Raw genomic sequence first — 20,461 nt, 5'->3', positions numbered from 1 at the left:
GGGGGGGGTGATACAGTTTTGGGGGACAACAAATGTTAATAGACAAAGGGAAGAAAAAACACTGCCCCAAACCTTTCAGTAATACTTCAGAATCTGTACTTTCTGAAATGTTAGATAAAAGGGGTATGAAGAAAGGAAAAAAGAATAAAACCACCACCCAACAGACCCACCAAAACACCTCCAGCATTACTATGACATCACTGAGATGGAATGGCAATGGCCGAACTGTTAGCCTTGCCATGCTGGACAAAGCTTTTGTCCCAAGAAAGAACACCTGTTTGCAAAGTGATTCAGACACCTGCATCCCTGCACCATACCACAGCTGTGTCAGTATTCTGCACCTGCACCAGCAGCACCTGCAGCCCACAGCACCATATCTGTGCACAAGAGTTAAGAGAACATACCCATGCCTTCACACCTCCGTCTCTAGGGGGCAATCAGGCTGAAACGCACATGCACAAAATGCGTCAAAATTCATTTCATAGCTACAGACAACATCCCAATACAACCTACCAACATCTTGGGTTACTTTTAGGCCAGTTATCGACCACCAATGTTGCTGTAATAGTAGTATACACAAATGCATATCAAGCTGGTATTAGCAGCAGTGCTAACATATATGACAGCAAGTCCCCTCAGCCACTATGTTCTGCTATGGAATAGTATTATCCTTTATGCAACAGGAAGTGAGTTTGTGCGTATAACCTACAATATATATTATACATGTACATATAGATGGCAAACATAGTACAAGCACAGAGTGCAAGCAGTCTGCTATAACCGGGAGATATATGTATACAACTTGAGGATACTACTGTGTTGCAGTTGAACAGAGTAAGCTCTTATGAGAAGACCAAATTGTTCCTTCTGCTCAGGTAGGGTCTGTAGGTGAAAGTTTGTCAAAGGTTTTGTTTTAAAGGGAAAATTGTTACCTTTCCTGAGCTGTGTGATAGGTACCAATGTGATAAGGCCATATTTGGTGTGATAAGATAATATAATTCGCAGTTTTGTAGAGTGTACTTTGAAAATAATGTTTGCAATTGTGCTTTCTGTCTTGAAATTTTGAATACTCTGGTGGAACATTGTTTATGTTTAACAAAATGTGTCAAAGCACCTTTGATATTTTCAAACTTGACAGTATAATATAAGTTTCATCTGTTAGCTTTGTGTCCCCTGCAACTGCTACAGTGTATTTCCTCAGTGCTATAGTTGTTCCCATGTTAGTAACTGATGAGAAGCAGCACTAGTGTTAGCGCAGTCTCATCATGCTTCATCCTCCTCCTCCTCATCATCATCACCACCATCCACCACGCCCCCACCACTACTTCCAAAAGCAGGTGGGTCCTTCCCCTCAGTTAGGCTGACCTGCTTCTTCAGTGCCTGTGTGGACTGGTACTCAATCCTGCCCATCTGTGTCTCCACCCACTCAGGCATGTCTGGGATTGCAAAGGCCAGCACAACCTTGATGAAAATGATCAGATGCTGAAAAGAAAAAAAGATACATTGTGAGGAGCAATAATAAAAGTACATCAAATTTCATGTGTTATGCTATGTCAGATTTGGTTAAAAGACCAAATATGCGCTGCATGAGCAAAGACACAAATGTGCAAACTGAGGATCGTGAGGAACCTCACGCCATGCATTTCTACCCCGTGTATGTACCTCTTGATGTACTTCTTGAAGAACTGAATATTCCTGAACTTTATGTTTGGTAGGTACAACCATTTACTAGTAATTTCCTTAAAGAACAAGTAGCAGCACTGTGTGACCAAAGGTAACCACTTATAGTTGAGTGAATGCCCATATACCTCTGCAGCCACGAATATCAGCACCTTCTGCACAGTTGTGTACCCCTCCAGGAGTGGCTGTATCTCAGGTGACATGCCGATCAGGGCTGTATTAGTCATCACAGCTATGAACCCCATCACCTCAAACACCATCTGAAATACAAGGATAACATTCATCAGCAGTATTTCAATTGTTAACATTGCAAGTCATAACAAATTGATATCTTGTTAGTCTTTCAGGGTTACAGTAATGAAATTTTCCTAACATTTTTTTCAGCTTTTGAAGTCATCTGACCAAACACTGATATGTTTATTCCCTGTAGTGATGCTTCAGCAATACATAGTTGTTCCAAACGTGTCCGTGGTTCAAATGATGGCAAATTCAGCACCAAGGACAGCAATTTGTATTGTCAACTTGTCAACATGGACAAACATATTTAGATTCTTACAAAAAGTAGCGTACCTGCCATGCACCAATGTTTGCAGCAGGCTCCATGAAGGGTCGCTGGAAGATACGACACATCTTGAAGGCATCAGTGCGGATCTCCATGACGTTGTTAGCTAGGGCCCAGAATGCTGCCATGGGGTACACAGCTGAAAACAAGAACACGTACCCAAACTGCCAAAACAGCTCCAGATAGTCATCAAAAGTGCCCTGGAAAAGATAAGAAGAAACCATTCTGATGTGAAGCACAATTTTTTTCAAACGTCCAAAGATTTATGGCCTTGATAAGGTTAAAAAGCCGGATGATACTTCATAAAAGACCACTTGTACTGATGGGTAGCATCTCCCCTGCAAAGGACTGAAGAAAAGTTACCCTTTATGATTACTTTACCAGTAGTTCATTTTTCAAAGGACAAAAGCTAGCATGACAACTGTTAGTTTTTCCTAATATACACCAGTGAATCACCTCATATCTGTCCATCAGACTCTCCACTTCAGCTTGCTTGGACCTTGGGATTTCGTGGAGGGGTTTGGATACATGGTCCAGCCCAGACTTTTCCCCCTTCTTGATCCTCTTCCTCATGAGCAGGTAAGGCAGCAGAGTCTCCTGTAGCTGTCCCACCAGCTGCTGTACAATCAGTAGGATAGCCAGGCTCTGTGGAAAAGGAACAGCAGTCCTGTCAACTTAAGGGTATCACATTTACTGTTATATGATCTTTATACATGATGTAAAAGAGTATACTGTGAGAATGCAACATAAAGAAAGGAGTCACATGTACAGCACAAGAGGGTTTCACTGCTGCCATTGTTACAGCATTAAGGTGGACAGTATATTGCTGCCATTCTTATACTGTAGAACTTACCTGTCTGAGGTAGTTCATATCCTGCATGACAAAGGCAATGTAGAACAGGCACAGGAAACAGTTCACAAAGTCAAACTGTAAAGAGAAACAGTGCCACAAACCATTAAAACCACTGTCACATATGTCCCTGACCAATTTCTCAAATGTGACCGATCAGAAACATTCAAATTCAGCAAGACAAAATTCCAACCTACCAAGACTAGTTTTACAATAAGGTAGTTCTCATAAGCTGACTGCTCTCTGTGGTTTTCTGGAAAATAAGAAAACATCAAAGATAAGAACAATATCATGAAAGTAAAAACAAAAAAAAAGCAGGAACTAGTACATTTTAAATTGAGATATCAGTATAATTTCTAAAAGAAAACTGCTGAGCTCACCATTCTTTGTTAGGTACTGAGCGAGTGTCCTGTAGGCCTGGTTCATTAAGATGATGACAACACTGTAGACAATACTGGGGACAAGGACCAGGCCTTTTGTCAACATGGTGTTCTCCTCCTTGTGTTTTGCCTTGGCAATATTTTCTGCCCAGAAGTAAACCATCATCACCACCACAGCGACAAGCATGCACAGGATCACGATTGGGAACGACACACAGTAGATTCTAAGTAGCCTTTTCCACGAGGGGTACACCGGCTCCGACCTTCCTGTTATCGGGTTTACGCCAAGCTTTCCGTGAAACCCTGCCCGCGGTTCTTCAAAGGCCTTCCTTCCCAGAGTTCCCCAGTTGTAGGCGTGTGCGCTGCTGGTGCGTTTCCACGTCTCGAGGAAAACTGTCGCCCAGATCATGTTGAAGACAGCAAAGATGACAAAATCGTTGCGGCCGCTCTCGTTGAAAAGGTAGTACAAGACTCCGATCACGGTTGGCACCACAAGAGCTTTGGTGTAGTGCCCCAAGAAGGCGAAGTACATAGCCACGCTCTCCCCAAAGTAACCTCTTATAGTCTCTGTGATAAACAGAAACAAAAAAAATGGTAATTCTGCCATATTCCTTTGAATGAATAAATAAAACTCATCCACAAAGGAACCAGAAAATTCTGACTCTATTTTTGCAAACATAGCTCATTGTTTAAAGTACATTTTGTACTTGTATTGTTAATAGCAAGAATCATATTTTCAACAATTTATTTGAACAGCTCATATTTACCAATTGGCTGGCCCCCCATGAGTTGTTTGGGACTATGAAGGTGGTACCAGTCATGTTGCAGTCTCTTGAGCTGGTCAGGATTGTGAACTGGATACATTTTGTCCAGGAGGTGACACGATACCATTCTACTTACTGAAAAAAAAAAAAAATGGTGTGAGCAAAGCAAAAGTGTTTCAAGTGATTGATACACAAAAATGCACTAACTGCACTTTAATCACAAAGCAGAACTGCCAAACATGTACATCTGTAGAGGTCATTTAAAAAAATGCTTTGATCTGCAGACATTTCATCTATTTTTGTCTACTTTGCCTATTTTTCTTTTGCCTACTTCATTCCACATTTTACACCAAAACATTCTGCATTTGAAAATTCCAGAGATTTGGTAAGCTTATTCTCTCTTTTTTTATGACTCTGTATATTAATGACATATAATGTAAAATTATGGTAACATAATTCAACATCCTTGAACATCCATCACAAAATGACACAAAAATTGCATTAGCTCATAGATCATCTATTTAATTCTATAATCAACTCACATATTGATTTTCCCTTGTAGAGCCTTGCCTTGCGGTCGCTACAGCCCGGGATGTGGTTCTCTGTCTCCAGGGCACGGATGTTATCAAGCTCTACCTTGATTATGTACTGGCTTTGTGACATGGTTAACATGCCCTCCAGCGACTCTATTAATATAAGAATCCAATGTTAGTACTACATATACTAACAACTCATGCAGATCTAGAGTTACAACTTTATCTACACAACAAAGTATGTATTATGATTATCAAGTTAAGGTGATGTTGGATACAGGTAATGCAAGTCTAACAGAATTGTGTAATCTTTGTTAACTGTCACATACTAGTAAGCCAATGAGAAACTATTGCTGCTCGACTATGGATCAAAAGGTGCTGGCTTCTGATTGGCTGAAATTTTTTAGCTACAACTTGCAACTACAGTATTAAGGAATTAAGTGTTTGGGATGAAAAAAAATCATAATGAACATTCATATGCTGACCAAATCTTACCAATATCTGTACAGTAAATGAGTTTGATTATCTATTAAAGCGATATTATATAAACATTGCTGTTTTACACATTTTCTTGCGTCCAAGACTACCCGGGTTCATAATGATACTTGGGAGTAAAAGATCAACATTGTTGCGCCACAAAAACGTGTTGGAAGCTGCCGAAGATACCCAAACGAAAACCACTGTTTGTTTGCATTCTTTTTAGGAGCCTCCTAAAAATACAGTGGGCCTGACCCGACTCATTCTCATGTTGCACTGAGTCGCCGGAAAAGCGAAATAGCAAGTAATATGCTGAAAGTTATTAAAAATGACAATCTAGATCAGAAAATTTCAATTATTTATATTTACAGTTTTGGCGCAAAATATCTTACATACTATTGTTTTAAATTTCTAGGGTTTACAGGGATAATTTTGTCTCACCTGTGTAGTCTTCAACATTTTGTCTCTCTGCGAAGGTAAACGGCCTGACTGACCCGTCCTTGTACTTCTTCTTCAGCCCCATCTGCTCAGCCCCCTGCAGGAGTCTCTCCTGAGGTGCAGACACCAGCAACACTCGCTCCTCACCATCATTAGCTACAACAGTCTAAAGGACAAAACTTTACGTCAGCTTTCTAGAGTCACTGGGATCCCAAAAAAGTTCAAATCACTCATTCTTCAACAATGAAGCAAAGCATGTACCACAAATATTTTACATCCTGGATGTACTCAAATACCCATCCATGATAAGTTCCAGACCACTTTATTGACAAGTAGCATTTATTATCTTATTTATTACGAAACCTTGTAGCCCTGCTGAGTCTTCCAAGACTAAAACACATTTAAAAGATATAATAATATAGCACAGAAAAAGTACAGTAAAATGACATAATGTCATAATGACTAGAATTAGATAATGTTACTTGTATGAGGCTTCTTTGTTACTGTGTGACATTATATGGTAACCAGGCTTTTCATATGCGCCATGTTTACTGATTACAGCAAGGAGCTTCAACGTCCTTGATTAATTACAGTGTATGTAAACACTGCCTGACAAATTGGTGATGAGTAATGTCAAAGTACAAGCCTCATCAATACGTACAGATGTGTGAGAACAGCAAATACCTTTGCATAAAGTTCTGCTCCTCCTTGCTTCTTGGAAGCTTCAATCTTAGCCTTCATCCATTCCCTTGTGACAGCCGTGGTCTTACTGGAGAACTCCAGCACTACAAGTGGTCTGAAGTCTGACAGGGACTCTGACTCTCCCTCATCCAACAGTGGATCCTTCTCCCCCTCATCTTGGGCCTTCTGTCTCCGAAACATGATGGCAATCAACACTTTCTGACCTGTGAAAACAAAAGATATACTTATAAGGGCCTGCATGGGGGTCCCGACAACTCTCTACACTAATTTTTGAGAGCTGGCTATGTATTACGCTGAATTCAAAAAGCCTACCCATTACGTTTTACGATAAATTCCGGGTAGCTATAACACACGTAGGATCAAAACGGCAAATTACACTCTATGCAAAATGAGCCAATTATGCTCTACCTTGAATTATATTGACAGGAACATTCTGCCAATAATTTTTTACGATAAATTCCGGGTAGCTATAACACACGTAGGATCAAAACGGCAACTTACACTCTACGCAAAATGCGCCAAATACGCTCTACCTTGAATTATATTGACAGGAACATTCTGCCAATAAAACCTGTTGCACTATTGACAGGATCAACTATTGATTGATAGGATCATCCTGTCAATAGCCATTGACTATAGGCTGTTTTGTGTATGGGCTCAGGAACTGACAAGACATGAGAAATGTTATCATGCATTGTTTGCAAACTTGAATTACCTGGTACTACTACTAACGTATTATGATATTAAATGCAATTGATAAAATAGATTTGCAACATGACAACAAGGCTGTCATAAATTCTGCCTGAAAATCTGGAATATTAATCAAGTGACAGCTAACATAAAGGTGACAACGTTTGGAAAGTGGGTTAAGCATGTAAGTGTCAATGCCGTGTGCCAGTCCTGCGCAGCTCTATATCCAGTTCATATGTTTTGTGTGACGTGTGGCAGACATGCCTTCAATACCTCACATCCCAAACACGCACGGAGGTCCGCACTCACCCAAACACCGACAAAATCCTCACCACGACGCGCTCGACGTTCTCGTGTGCTCGTCTGCGACCACACTAATGTGAGAAATCATTAAGGGCGTGACAAATTAAGGGGACAAGGGTTGTTACACCTAAAACGGCCCCTCCCACTACAAGACACATACCGGAAGTCCCCACCACAACTAATCAGGAGGTCGAAGGTCATCAAGCAATTTTTTTGAAAAACAAATCCAAACATCAGTTTGTGTAGTACCATAACTAAAATAACATTCAGTGCGATGGGTGATTATCCTTTAGTTAAATTAAATAATTCGTTACAACGAATTGCGTTTGTGAGGTCAAGGGTTACCGCTCGGGAGGTCTTTGAACTTTGTCACCCATCTCCGATATCACGGACAGGGACGTCGTTATGAAATAAAACGACCACACAGAGACTTGTTTTGTCCAGAAGAACGTAACATTTTCCATGGCTTGGCCGTGGGATGGGCTCTAGATATTCCAGAAACAGCAGGAGACCGACACCGATGGAAGAAGATCCCGAGGTTCGCGCAGGGACGAGCCAGGAGACTGGGGAGGTGGAAGGGGAGCTGGAGGCTGATGAGGAGGGGGTTGGCTCCGGGCCCGACTCCGGCGATGACTCAGATTCTGGAGATTTTGACCTGGCGCAAGTCCTGGCTCTGCTACTGAGGAGGTCAGTGGGTTCTACACTTTGTTTTTCACGATTCAATTGACCTTTGAGTCACATTGTTGTTGCTCAAGAGCCAAGGAAGAAGATGACGACACTTCACTAGAAAGGAAAACAAAATCAGTGGTGGGGTGGGGTACGTAGGAGGTTGGAGATACTGTAAAGAACAGAGGGATTAACGTTATACCAATAGGTCCACAGTTTCTTTACACTACGTCTTACCCTTCCCCCACATTGTTTTTTGTTTAACAGACCGTGACGTGGAGATGTTTCAGATATTTGGCATGTTGCGTATGCTGCATATGTTACAAACTAACAGGTGCTATCAAGAAGGTTTCCCCCTTTCATAGCCTCCTTGGTGAAACTTGGTGCTGCTGTTGACAGTTGTTGACAGTTGTTGACCTTCAGCAAGTTTACTGTTTACTGTATGATCTATTTTAAGCAACGATTTGGCACAATTTTTGCACAGCTGCTGTTAGTCTTGTTGATGTATCCTTTAAGAGGCTGACAAGATGTTTATCTTTTGATTCTAACTTGCATCAATGACCTGCCAAAAATACAAATTGCATCATCGTGTCATATAGTAATGCACAAGATATGCTTCTGCACATGTGATGTGCATATGTCTTCTTTTTATGCATATTCATAAATGTTTTGGCACATTTCCATGGAAACATTTAGCAGATGCAATGATTCACATTAAGTTATGCTGTAGGACCCATGCAGTGAAAGGACATGAGCAGCCATTTGATATGTTTTCTGTTTGAAAGGCTCAGGTTAGAATAGTTCAATTTCATGCCGTACACAACAAATGTGTTTGAGATACAGTTGTAGCATCTTTACAATTGTAAATTCTCAGTAAATTCTTAATTCTTAATTAGCATGGAGTGACACTGTAATTGTGTAGACATGTTTTCTGTATTTCAGAGATGACACTTTGAAATTGAAGCCTGTAAGAATGTTTCCATCATTGTAATGCTATTTTTGTCACTTAGCATTATACATATGTATTAATATTATCACATATTGAATTTTCAGAATGTTCTGACTCTTGAGAGTCTTGCAATTTTGGGATGTAACTGTTACATGTATTCGCACATTCGCACATATGGGATCTCATGTACCGAAGTGTCCAACATGCATGCTCCCTTCGTTTCCTGTTTTAGGGTGGGGTTATACAAAATGTAATGATAAATGACATTCCTTTACTCCAGATATCGATTCAAACCAGCAAGACTCATGGTCTTACATGTCAGTTGATTTGAGGCTGAACGGGTACCCTTAATAAGTTGTAATGTTGTAATTGGTGGTACATGTATATAGCCAATGAGGAGTACCACTGGCCCTGCCATGTTATTTCAGCATTTGTATCTTTCCTTGAGTGGCTGACTGACTGATGATGGACTACCAAAACTGGTACATACTTAAGCTGTAGAGCTGTCTCATCTATGTATCTAGTTTATATGTCTTCCTCCATTAATGTGACCACATGTGGTTGATGTGCCAAAAATTTGTAACATTGCAGTTCTCAGTGAGTCATTTTGGTATGTCATGGAATAGGGATGTATCAAAGGTGCTTGCTACTTAATGATAATATATATATATACATGAATATTGCATATACACAAGCATGTACAGGGCTCAAAATATCACCTGCATATGCAGGTGTGCAGAAAAAAGGATTTCAAGCCCTGATATAATATGCAAAATGGAATTTCTGATCATATATATGATAACTGCATATCCCCAAAACTGAAAGAAACAATGCTAACATTTCTTACAGTGATATTACTCTATCTTTGACTGTGAGGCAGATGCCTGTATGTAGTACATGTATTATAATTGAGAAAAAAACTCCTCACCACACGTTCCCTTCCAGGTGCAAGTGGTGTAACTGTCTAGCACGTTGTCGTTGTGTTTCCAGTGGGCAGGTGCGACTTATCCAGACGCGAGGTTCAGGTATAGCACTCCTTCGCTCTTCCGACAGTGACGAAGACGACCCCACCTCGTGTTCCGAGGCATGCTGCCCCGAAGGTAGAAAAGGAACCCTTTTGGTTTACCTGCTTGAGTTTCTTAATTTCTTTCTGTTGCTTTCCTTCCTCTTTCGTTGCATATCTTTTCACTTTATCCATTTTTTGGTTGGGAAAGTTCAACAAGTGTGCACACTGAAAAAGTCTAAAGTCTAACACATTCACATGGGAAATTTATCATTAAGTTGTGACATTGACATTTTAAAGTATGTTTTTGCATAATGTCATTGGTTGTTGTAACAAATTCTACACTAGTTTCTTTTTTTTTCAAACTCTTCTACACTAGTTTCACTGTAACTGTAGGCTCTTCCAGTGTGGTGTGTAACTATATATATATTACATGACATTGTAAATATCTAAGAAATGTCAAGGACAAAATTGGATACTGCCAAGGCTGGGAAGAAGGAATCATTATGTTTTATAAATGCTGGTGAATGCATACACCCTGCAGTGTGAAATTGTTTTCTCAACAACAGCCTAGAATCCTTGTGGGGTCGTCTTGGGTCACCCACAAATTTTGATGATGTGTTTCTTCACAGACTGTAAACAAAGGACACTTCACGCTCACCTGGAACTCAGGCAGTACAGGGCAATGAACTCTTTTAGTACGGCTCACTGACTGATCGCTATGTGCTCTTCAGTATGGATGGTCATTTTATTGACAAAACACACAGAAGAGAATCCAATACATGACAGTTTGCTTTTCTCCATGAATGTGCATAACATGGCAATAACGTTCTTGTCTTATTTGGTGCAAAAGGATTTAGAACAGCTGTAAATGAGTGTACATGGCATCTCATGAAAATGTTTACGATCTACCAGTAATGATCAAACATGAAAAATTAAGGCCATTATATCTACCAGTTTTTTTAAGCTTCATTACAGTCCAGACTACAAACCTCACCACTAAGGAAAGCACTGAAGTGTCCTTTGAATTGAAAAATATTGTCACTTGCTGGTTATATTGTATTGATTATGGATTTTCTTGATCAACATGTAATTGGCTGTGTCACCACTGTATGTAGAATCCCAATGGTCTTGTTACACGATGTATCTCATATTGATCAGGTGTGATTACTCCCAATGTGAATATCACTCCATCTCACATGGATTTTTCATTATAACGTTAACTGTGGTGTGTCATTTCTCTATCTGATTTTCCCATGTAGGTGACAGCCAGCCTGATACAAAGACCTTAGATGTAAGTTACAATTGAATTACTGATGTAGATTACTGGTATTGTAGGGAAGTGTCATAGAAAGAGTCCTAACAGTTAACGGACTATAGTGTTAGAAATCAATACATTTAATTAGTTTAAGATCGTTGAGGTAGATTATATCAAAAAGGCCTCTGATGTGGGAGAAACAGACAATAAAATGACCACAGTCAATCAAGCTAACTAATAGCAAGTTGAGAATTGCTTTTCAAGAATGATTTTGTCATTATTATTGAACCTATGACAGTTTGTTGGCAATGTATATTTTGACCAATCATGACCATATACCTATTTTGCAATGAAGCAAAGTCATTGGTGGATTGACATTTAACAGTTACTTTTCTGGCCTTGCACTTGCAGGACAGTGACTTCAAACAGGAGGTGTTGTTAGCAACAGCGAGGGCACAGTCCTTCAGTCCACCACAGGCATGCATCACTCGGATGCTGAAACAGGTGGGTTATGTTGGGTGTCACATGCTGAAAATTGTAAATCTGTGGTAGTGATGTCAATGTTTTTTATTTTTCATTGGCTTTGTTTGTACATACTAATATAACTAGAAAAGTAACATTTGCAAAGCAAATGCATAATGTTCACCTTCGCATATGGTCTGCTCTGTTAATTCTTACTCAGACACATTCATATATATGGTGACAGGAGTACTCCTACTATAAAATTTCAACATTATGTAACCCAACACCAGTTACCATATGGTGAGAGACAGTCTGGTTCAGTCAGGCCAGAGGTCACTATTTGGAGAAGGAAGAAGAAGAAACGTAGCAAAAACAATGTTTTCCTTTGGTGAACATAACTACTGGTTAGGGAATCTCAAGTTTTCTGTGATTGTTTCCCAGAGAGAAGTTGGTCTTCCCAAGAGGTGTGATGGCTTCACCAGTGGACAGTGTTCATGGATTGGGTCCAGGTACTTTGGGCATCTTTATTGTTCTATGACTCTTAGTATATCTTTCTTCTAACTTGTCAATGCCTGCCTATAGTAAGAGTGATATCATGTGTGTTACACAGTTCTGCATTACTCCTAAGTCAGTGTGGACATACAATGTAGATGCTTGGTTATGCTAACAGTCTTGCCTCTCCCTGTTGCTCTTTCCTAGTTATTTACCCAACTACATGACAACAGTTGCCAAGTACTGGCACAAGGCCTTCTGTGGGCAGTACTCACACAATGGCTCTGTCTTCCTCTCCGCTTGCCAAGGTGGTAAAACATAAACTGGAACCGGAACTTCTACTGTCTGTATTCTTACCATTGCAGAGAGCCACGAGTCTCAGTTGAAACCTCTGTTTTGTCAGCAAGTTGTTTTTTTAAGGCAATGCAGTCGTCTTTGTTCTGAGAAGAAGGAAAATATTATTCTTTGGTTTCTTTTTCTATAGCATAGTTGTTTTAGACAGACTGACAAAAAATATCAAAGATATGGTTTGTCTCACAAGTTTGTTTATTGAAACACTAACACCTTAGGAATATTCACATCTGAAATGAAAGAAAATGCTGCTTGCCCACTGCAAATGGTAGGAGTGTATACAGTAGAGATACATGTATGTCTATGTTTAAGTCTTGTTTTAGTTTAATTTGTTTTCCTTTATTTGTTGTTGTTTTTGGAACAGTTTTGTACCCAACTCCATGCGGGCCGTGGCTCAATACAGACACAAGGCATTCTGTGGACAGTACTCACTGGATGGTTCAGTCTTCCTTTCTGCTTGCCAAGGTATCATTATATATGGTTTCACTTCATTTGACTGTTTCTTTTGTTCCGTAGTTTTGTTTGTATGTACTTTTAGAATTGTTTGGTAGAAGATTTTTTTCAACAGTCTTACAATGAGTAATTTAATCACCATGCATGTAGGTGTTAGTGGTACCTGGTGCCATGGACTCAGATTATGTCATTTCTATAATAATCAATCCCTTAACAGAGAGAAAGTGGCTGTAATGTTAGTAGTATCTAATTTAGTATCTTTTGCATAACAACCTTCTCTATGAAAGGTAGTTTTTTGTCTCTGAGATTCAAGCTAGTTAGCTAGCTACATTATGAAGAAAGGTAGCCTTCTAGTAGAGCAATATATTTGTTTGTTATTATATTGTATCTGATGTATTTATGATGAATTCTCTGTCAGATCTACTACATCACCTAACATTTGGGTATGAAGCTTTGAGAAGCTAGCTGCCAGATATGCAGCTGAATAATATATGGATTGTGGTTCATTGATTTATTATTCTTTGACGTTCCTGGTTACAGATCAGAATATCAGGTTATACAATGTAGCCAATGGGAAGTTCCAAGAGTTCCGAACGATACGGGCGAGAGACGTGGGTTGGAGCGTCCTGGACACAGCCTTCAGGTAATCAGTACCACAGGAAAGTGTTTGGAGTATAGGCACCTTTTTAAATTGATGCAAAAGTACACAGAACAATACAAAAGAGACAGGTTAGTACTATAGCAGAAGCATTTTGTAAACTTAAACATTATTAAATTCATGCTTGAAAAACATACTTTAAACATAATACTACTTTTATCTTTATGGTATGTAACATAATGGGTTGTTATTGCATGTACCAATGTTTCAATGCATCACATAAAGAGATCTTTGCACACTGTCAAGAGAAAAGCATGACAACTTGTGTATTTTTGTTACAGTCCAGACGGCTGCTACCTGATATACTCTAGCTGGTCTGATGCAAGTAAGTAGAATGGAATGACACTAGTAGTACACTGAGTATTGATCAAGTATTCTCAAAATATGGCATTTGAAGATGTTTATTATAGTAATAGAACACTGGATCTGTGGTGTCATGGATAGAAGTAACTGGCTAGATGTGAAATAATGTTTTGTTTAGCAGTTGAACTTTCAAGTGTACTTTTGAATTTTTCTGAATGTTGACATGTTTCACCCCTTTCCAGTCCACCTATGCAACATCTATGGAGACTATGAGACACACATAGCCTTGGACCTGAAGTAAGTCCCTTGCTGACTACTTTTTAAGACTTAAAAAATGCACAGGACTTACAGATTAATTGTCCTTATAACAGTAACATGAAAAAAGTACCTGGTTTTTATGACTATTGGATTTGAACATGCAACTTATAACAACAGAAAAGGATTGTAATACAAAAGGAATATAGTATTTATTTTATGACTACTGTCAGTAGTTCTAGTATGTTTGCCTTCTTCAGACAAATTTCAATTACTAAGAATATTTATGATATTTTCCTTATTTTCCAGTCCCAGTGAGCGGCGGTTCTGTATCTTCTCCCTAACGTTCTCCAGTGATAATAAGGAAGTACTCGGGGGGTGAGTTGTCTGTCTTTTTATCATCTGTACATTTATTTACCTGAATTTTAAAAAATGTTGATAAGATGTTGATAAGATGTTATAATTATCAATACTTTCTTTTTGAGAGATTTCTCTGTCGATTCATATCACTGATCTAATAAAGTGACTTTTTCTGTTTCATACAGGGCCAATGATGGGTGTTTGTACATCTATGACAGAGAAAGAAATGAACGGACATTACGGGTAAGTGGGACTCAAAATAACCAGTTTCATATGTACATTTGTATAGGCTAATACTGGTTTTGGTATAAGGTATTTTGTTTCTATCATTCAGAAATTTTTTCAGCATTTCTTCAACTGTCTGCATTATCATTGTAAATTTTTGTCACAGTTACATAACTGCACACAAATCTTTAGTAGACACCTGAAACTGTAACAGTAGACAAAGAAATCTAAATAGACAGGAATAGGAGGAAGTGAGTTCCAGCACATTGACTGTTAGCTTGCAGCATCACCAGTAATAAGTCATGAGTATATAATGAATGTGGGACATACATGTGTAGGGGGTAGGACGTGGGTCCCTGTCCTTTATTGATCTACATGTAATTCACACCAAATGTGTTGCTGGTGGGAGGACACAAGTCCGTTCCACAAGTCCTACCCCCTACACATGTACCTGATGGTCAATGGTAACTTCTGGTCTGTCTGTGTCCCTGACAGATTGAGAGCCATGAGGATGATGTGAATGCCGTAGCGTACGCTGACGACAGCTCACAGATCCTGTACTCCGGTGGCGATGACGGGCTGTGTCGTGTGTGGGACAGGAGAATGTTGAGCGAGAACAACCCTAACGCCGTGGGGACCCTCGCAGGGCACTCAGACGGGATCACGTTTATTGACTCTAAAGTGAGGAACAGTTGTGATACTGCTCTATTTTCCTGTCGCCAGCACTTGTAAATGTGTATAAAAGCTTCATAATCTAAGTTAATGAAGGACTAAACACAACAAAAGACACACAACAAAACGGTTCAGCAAGGGAAGCTTTCAGATAGCATCCACATCTGTCTTTCATCAGCTTTGTGAAAAGGTAGTCACATAACCTAGGTATTAAAGGTTCACACAGGTCATATGACTGGACGAGAGTATTGTAGATCTAGATGGGGGATGGCATTCTTGTTATACCATGTACCTCATATCTATTGTTGTACCAAAGCTACTATTGCCTATACATGTGTCTGTAAAGTGTAGACTTGCTGGTATAATTATGAGAGGAGTCCCAGGCCTATAAATTAAATCCCACTTCCTGCCTTCTGTAGTCGGATGCTCGACATCTGATCTCCAACTCTAAGGACCAGACCATCAAACTGTGGGACGTCAGGAAGTTCTCCCCTCCTGAGGGGTTAGAGGTGGGTAGATCTACAGTCCTGTCTCTGAAGTAGAAACTTCTTTCATCTGCATGTACATGTACTTACTGCCAGGTGGAAACCACAAGGCACTTTCATAACAATCTATTTTACCATCAGTTGGATGATGGATTTCATTTTTAAAATGTTCCATGATTGGCATGAAGACATTTTTATTTTGCTGAAAGATTTTAAGCTCCTTTCTTCTTCAACAATACATTCATCTTATTTGCAATGTGTTGCAATTGAGCCACTTTCAAAGACTACATGTAGTGTAACTGAATAAATCATGTAAGAACTTGTTTTTATTTTGTACAACAAGTGGGCCCTCTGTGTCTTGTGACCCTCTAATTGATTTCATTTAATCTGACCTCTCTACATTGCAGGCTTCCAGAAGAGCCGTGGCTAATCAGAACTGGGACTACAGGTGGCAGCCAGTGCCTAAAAGAGGTAGGTGTATGTTTCTACGCCTCCTAGTGACTTTGTTAAGAACTGCATGTATCATTTAGTAACCCCAGAAGAGCCGTGGCTAATCAGAACTAGGACTAGGGGTGGCAACCTGTGCCTAAGCTAAAAGAGGTAGGTGTATATTTCTGCGCCACATAGTGACTTTGTTAGGAACTGCATGTATGATTAAGTAACCCCATCAACATATACACATCCTACAGAATTATTGTAGTGTTGTTTGTCTATCCAGCTGTCACCCCATCACATGTCACCAGCAGTTATTTGAAAGCAGGATAGATGCAGGCTGAAGTTGACACGTTCTAACCCAACCCTTTGTTTTTCCCACCACAGTTCGGACGAGCAGTGCCAGGCTGGCCGGTGACACGTCCCTGATGACCTACCGGGGACACGGTGTCCTCCACACCTTGGTCAGGTGTCGCTTCTCACCTGTACACACCACAGGACAGGTGGGCAATGGGACAGCAGAGTGCTTAATTTGATTTGATATTACTGCAAAAAAGTGGCAGATCTTAATTTATGCATGGTGTTGTCTTGAATATGTAATACTTAGTCTTGTATTTTGTCTGTGTTGTTACAGAGGTTCATCTACAGCGGCTGTTCAACTGGGAGTGTTGTTGGTTGGTATTTCTCTCATCTTATTTTGTGTAGATAGAATAACCGAACACAATCTACCTACAATGTACCTGTTAAAATGTGACAGATTGTTGTAATAGTGAGAAGTACATTTCTCAGTGAAGATCACCGATGATTCTTACAATGTATGCCTCTATTCCCCCCTAAGAAAAATTTTAAGTAAAACTGACAGTTTTCAGATGATTTTGCTGAGAAAGATACAGTTACAATTAAGAATCTTGAGATTGTTTGTAAAAATCTCAAGATTCTTTCAAAAAATCTTGATATTCTTTTAAAAAATCTTTAGATGTTTTGAGATTGTCTGAAACAATCTTGAGATTTTTCCAAAAAAATCTTGGGATTGTGTACTACAGTCCCAACTGAATGATACTCTTCTCCCGTGTTCCAGTATATGATGTCCTGACTGGGAAGATAGTGGAGAAATTGAGGGGACATAAGGCCTGTGTGAGGGACGTGTCCTGGCATCCCTACGAACCCAAAATCATGAGCACAGGGGTGAGTCTACTGTTGCAGTTGTTCTTACATCTCTGTTTATACAAACAATAATGACAACATCTGCATCTGCATCGTCAAATGCCTTTGAACTCCAATATATAAACTAGGACATTTAATGGCATCCATAGTGACAGGTTTTGATAGAAAAGCAAAAAAAGATTGTCTGAAGATCATTGAAGGATATTTATTACCTTACCTTAAAAATGATTATAGGGATGATATGTGGAAAGCTGAAATGTGAGTAACTGAAAACTAAATGCATGTTTTATAGAGTTTGCATTTAAAAGCAAATGTGTCAGCACAGAGTTTCAGCTCCAGTTGCCAGTACCTTTGCATCAGGTTGAATGTAATGAATTATTACATAGAAAGAAAGACTATGGGAAAAGACTTAAGCTTTGACGAAAGGTAAAGATAGAGAAATACTTCCCTATGTGGCAAATGTATATGATGTTTGCATGTACTTTTGCTGTTGTATGGCCATGGTAGTGTATTTGATGTTGTTTGTTTCACCTGCACAGTGGGATGGTATAGTTGGGCAGTGGGAAAGGAGATCTGAGGATTATCAAGACTCTGATTGTGACTCCGATGTCTTCGGTAAAGACCTGTCAAACTGTTTAGTCTTCTTGTACCACCAAACCCTCCTCAGTTTCACCAAAACGTGTACTAAAAAATGTCCTTTCATAGGACAAATTTTAACTGGTTCTCGTCGTTGTGGATGTATGATTTTGGCTTCAGATGTGTGTTGTAGCACGTCGGCAGAACACACTGCACCTGCACAAAACCCGTAATGTATTGTACATACCACTTCAGCAGAACGTCTCATATAAGGTGGTATTTGCAAATAGTGTTAGTTTTCTGACAGTAGTTTTCAAATGTTATGGCGGAAAAGTTATCGTCTGCAACAGGCAAAATTCTGATGCAACATTGACCCAAAAAAATGAAAGAAAACCGCAAAAATCCAGGGTTCTGCGCAGGCGCAGTACGTTCTGCCGACATGCTGTGTGTTGTACCCATGTAGTTATGTATAACTATGTGTTGTGTGTCTCCACAGTGGGATGGTGTACTCGGGCTCTGGGAGTGGAGACGCAGGATCCATGATCCGCTGGACGACTCCGACTCAGATGAGCTGTGGGAAGATGAGGAGGAGGAGGACAGGAAGAGGAGGAAGAGATCGCCGCGAAAGGACGGCAAACGTCACGCACTGTCCAACCTCCCGTCCAGTATCATGGGGGAGGTTGTGTAGTGATGTTGTTTTTTTGTCTTTTGCCCCATTTCTTCTGGATAATACAAACTAGCACCTGAAGGGAGAGTCTGCAAGACTTGTGCCTATTTCTCTTTCAATTCTCTCTCTCATTCTTTCTTTCCCTGTCAAATCTGTGTGTGTGTGTGAAGTTTCAAAATTGTTGCAAATTGGAGTTTTATCTAATTTTGCTGTTTGATTAAGTTGGGCAAAACTCTTGTGGACTCAACCTTCAAATATTTAAAATGCACTCATCAGATATATATACAGAGTTTGACTTATATTATACGTAACTATTGAAAGCTGCTCTCAGTTATATTTTCTTTGATTGTACATGCCGTGGTATGATTAACTGTCCCGTGGTATGATTAACTAGGTCTCACATAGATTAAAGAACTCATCATACTGGCCATGCAAGTAGTGGTGAGTCACATTGCACAGTCAGCCATAGAAAAAGCTTGTGCCTCATTAGAGGACAGCTGATTTACTTTTCAGTGCACTGCATTTTTGTCACACAAGGGCTGTCTGTGGGAGGGTAAGGTAGTTCTAGGCCTTTTGGGGTGAATTTGTTTTACTGTAATCCGAATCCTGTAATAAACAGTAGACTTAGGCATATATGTCTAATATGTGTATGAGGTTGAGGTAGAATGAAGAACCTTAAGGGTGGGGGTGGGGGGCATCACCTTGTGAAATCTGTATCGGTATAGCCGGTAAGAGATGAAGAAGTACCTCACAATTCAGTGAAAAGTAAAGCTTGTTGAACTGATGTGGAGAAGGATCCTAAGTATGTGGAAGACCACTAGTGTATGGGTGGAGCTGGAGCTGTTAATTCATGAAGTTGAACTTCAAAAGAAAAGTTTCTCATGGTTATGTCGGTATAGCCGGTAAGAGATGAAGAAGTACCTCACAATTCAGTGAAAAGTAAAGCTTGTTGAACTGATGTGGAGAAGGATCCTAAGTATGTGGAAGACCACTAGTGTATGGGTGGAGCTGGAGCTGTTAATTCATGAAGTTGAACTTCAAAAGAAAAGTTTCTCATGGTTATGTCGATAGTATGACAATCACATGAAATGAAGGGGATGTGTATAAGTTCCAAATTGAAGTTTGTAAACTAACATGAAGTCAACCTTTTCTGGTAGAATTACTCTGCCTCTTCAGTTCAAGTAATGAAAGACTACACTCCCCACCATTTTCTTAGTTAGCTCATTCTACATAGTATGTGTAGATTGTATTTAAAGTATAACAGCGATTTGGGTACTTTTCTCTGAAAAAAAAAAAACACATGTAGCTCAGGTGTGTACAGGACTCTGCCTTAACTATGCAAGTAACATATCTACGCATATTTGTGTGTGATTTGAATTGTTTTGAATGGATGGTTCTCTTGATGTGCACAGGTTTTTAGGGTAGCCTCTTTACATTGCAGTTGCATTTTTCAAAATGACACAACTACCATATTGCAGTACATGTATAAGAAATATCTTTATGTATGGCTGAAACAGATTTTATGTGTCATTTTTCTGCATTGGCACTTCATGAGGACTTTGTAAAAATGGCACTTAACAAGATAGTACTGGTAAATATAATGATTACAAAGGTTAATCAAGGAATGAAAATATGGCTTATTCTTTGAGTA

At 39.6% G+C, this 20,461-nt stretch overlaps 2 protein-coding genes across 14 annotated transcripts in view; one reads left to right on the top strand and one right to left on the bottom strand.

Moving 5' to 3' along the window:
* Positions 1–6,580, bottom strand: part of LOC109473951 (anoctamin-10-like) — a 7,914-nt gene extending 1,334 nt beyond the window's left edge. For 2 of the 5 annotated variants that reach the window (XM_019774138.1, XM_019774140.1), the window contains exons 1-12: positions 6,369–6,580; positions 5,688–5,850; positions 4,779–4,922; positions 4,240–4,371; positions 3,473–4,039; positions 3,290–3,345; positions 3,096–3,170; positions 2,699–2,887; positions 2,251–2,442; positions 1,809–1,940; positions 1,366–1,482; positions 405–442 (exon numbers count right to left, since the gene is read on the bottom strand). In XM_019774138.1, coding sequence (XP_019629697.1) covers positions 413–442; positions 1,366–1,482; positions 1,809–1,940; positions 2,251–2,442; positions 2,699–2,887; positions 3,096–3,170; positions 3,290–3,345; positions 3,473–4,039; positions 4,240–4,371; positions 4,779–4,922; positions 5,688–5,850; positions 6,369–6,566 — 1,995 coding nt within the window. In that variant the 5' untranslated portion in view covers positions 6,567–6,580 and the 3' untranslated portion in view covers positions 405–412. Of the gene's footprint in view, positions 443–1,158; positions 1,483–1,808; positions 1,941–2,250; positions 2,443–2,698; positions 2,888–3,095; positions 3,171–3,289; positions 3,346–3,472; positions 4,040–4,239; positions 4,372–4,778; positions 4,923–5,687; positions 5,851–6,368 lie in introns of those variants that run through there. The other 3 variants (XM_019774139.1, XM_019774137.1, XM_019774136.1) reach the window with 3 other exon arrangements.
* A 1,126-nt stretch (positions 6,581–7,706) lies between these two features.
* Positions 7,707–19,661, top strand: LOC109473898 (DDB1- and CUL4-associated factor 11-like). 9 transcript variants are annotated; one of them, XM_019774041.1, is made up of 19 exons: positions 7,707–8,066; positions 9,940–10,094; positions 11,260–11,291; positions 11,667–11,759; positions 12,159–12,226; positions 12,925–13,025; positions 13,554–13,656; positions 13,953–13,996; positions 14,217–14,271; positions 14,539–14,607; positions 14,775–14,832; positions 15,310–15,495; positions 15,906–15,995; positions 16,379–16,442; positions 16,791–16,906; positions 17,038–17,077; positions 17,482–17,588; positions 18,107–18,182; positions 18,640–18,797. In XM_019774041.1, the coding sequence occupies exons 1-19, from the start codon at positions 7,858–7,860 to the stop codon at positions 18,684–18,686; spliced, it is 1,713 nt and encodes a 570-aa protein (XP_019629600.1). In that variant the 5' UTR covers positions 7,707–7,857; the 3' UTR covers positions 18,687–18,797. The 9 variants fall into 9 exon arrangements, with proteins under 9 accessions (XP_019629600.1, XP_019629602.1, XP_019629601.1 ...); XM_019774043.1 differs by lacking the exon at positions 18,107–18,182 and having other exon boundaries at positions 9,985–10,019; positions 18,640–19,661; XM_019774042.1 differs by lacking the exon at positions 18,107–18,182 and having other exon boundaries at positions 9,940–10,019; positions 18,640–19,661.
* The last annotated feature ends 800 nt before the right edge of the window (positions 19,662–20,461 follow it).

The sequence above is a fragment of the Branchiostoma belcheri genome, unplaced genomic scaffold, assembly GCF_001625305.1.
Source record: "Branchiostoma belcheri isolate BF01 breed outbred unplaced genomic scaffold, Haploidv18h27 scaffold3, whole genome shotgun sequence".
In the NCBI taxonomy this organism is placed as follows: Eukaryota; Metazoa; Chordata; class Leptocardii; order Amphioxiformes; family Branchiostomatidae; genus Branchiostoma; species Branchiostoma belcheri.
Note: the sequence above shows the minus strand (reverse complement) of the source record. Positions and strands in the feature narration are given on the sequence as shown.

Coding starts and splice junctions, on each gene's coding strand:
- LOC109473898 (XM_019774038.1), top strand. CDS start 7,858: ATGGGCTCTAGATATTCCAGAAACAGCAGGAGACCGACACCGATGGAA. Junction 14,608..14,774: donor AATAAGGAAGTACTCGGGGG/GTGAGTTGTCTG, acceptor TGTTTCATACAG/GGCCAATGATGGGTGTTTGT. Junction 17,078..17,481: donor TTCAACTGGGAGTGTTGTTG/GTTGGTATTTCT, acceptor CCCGTGTTCCAG/TATATGATGTCCTGACTGGG.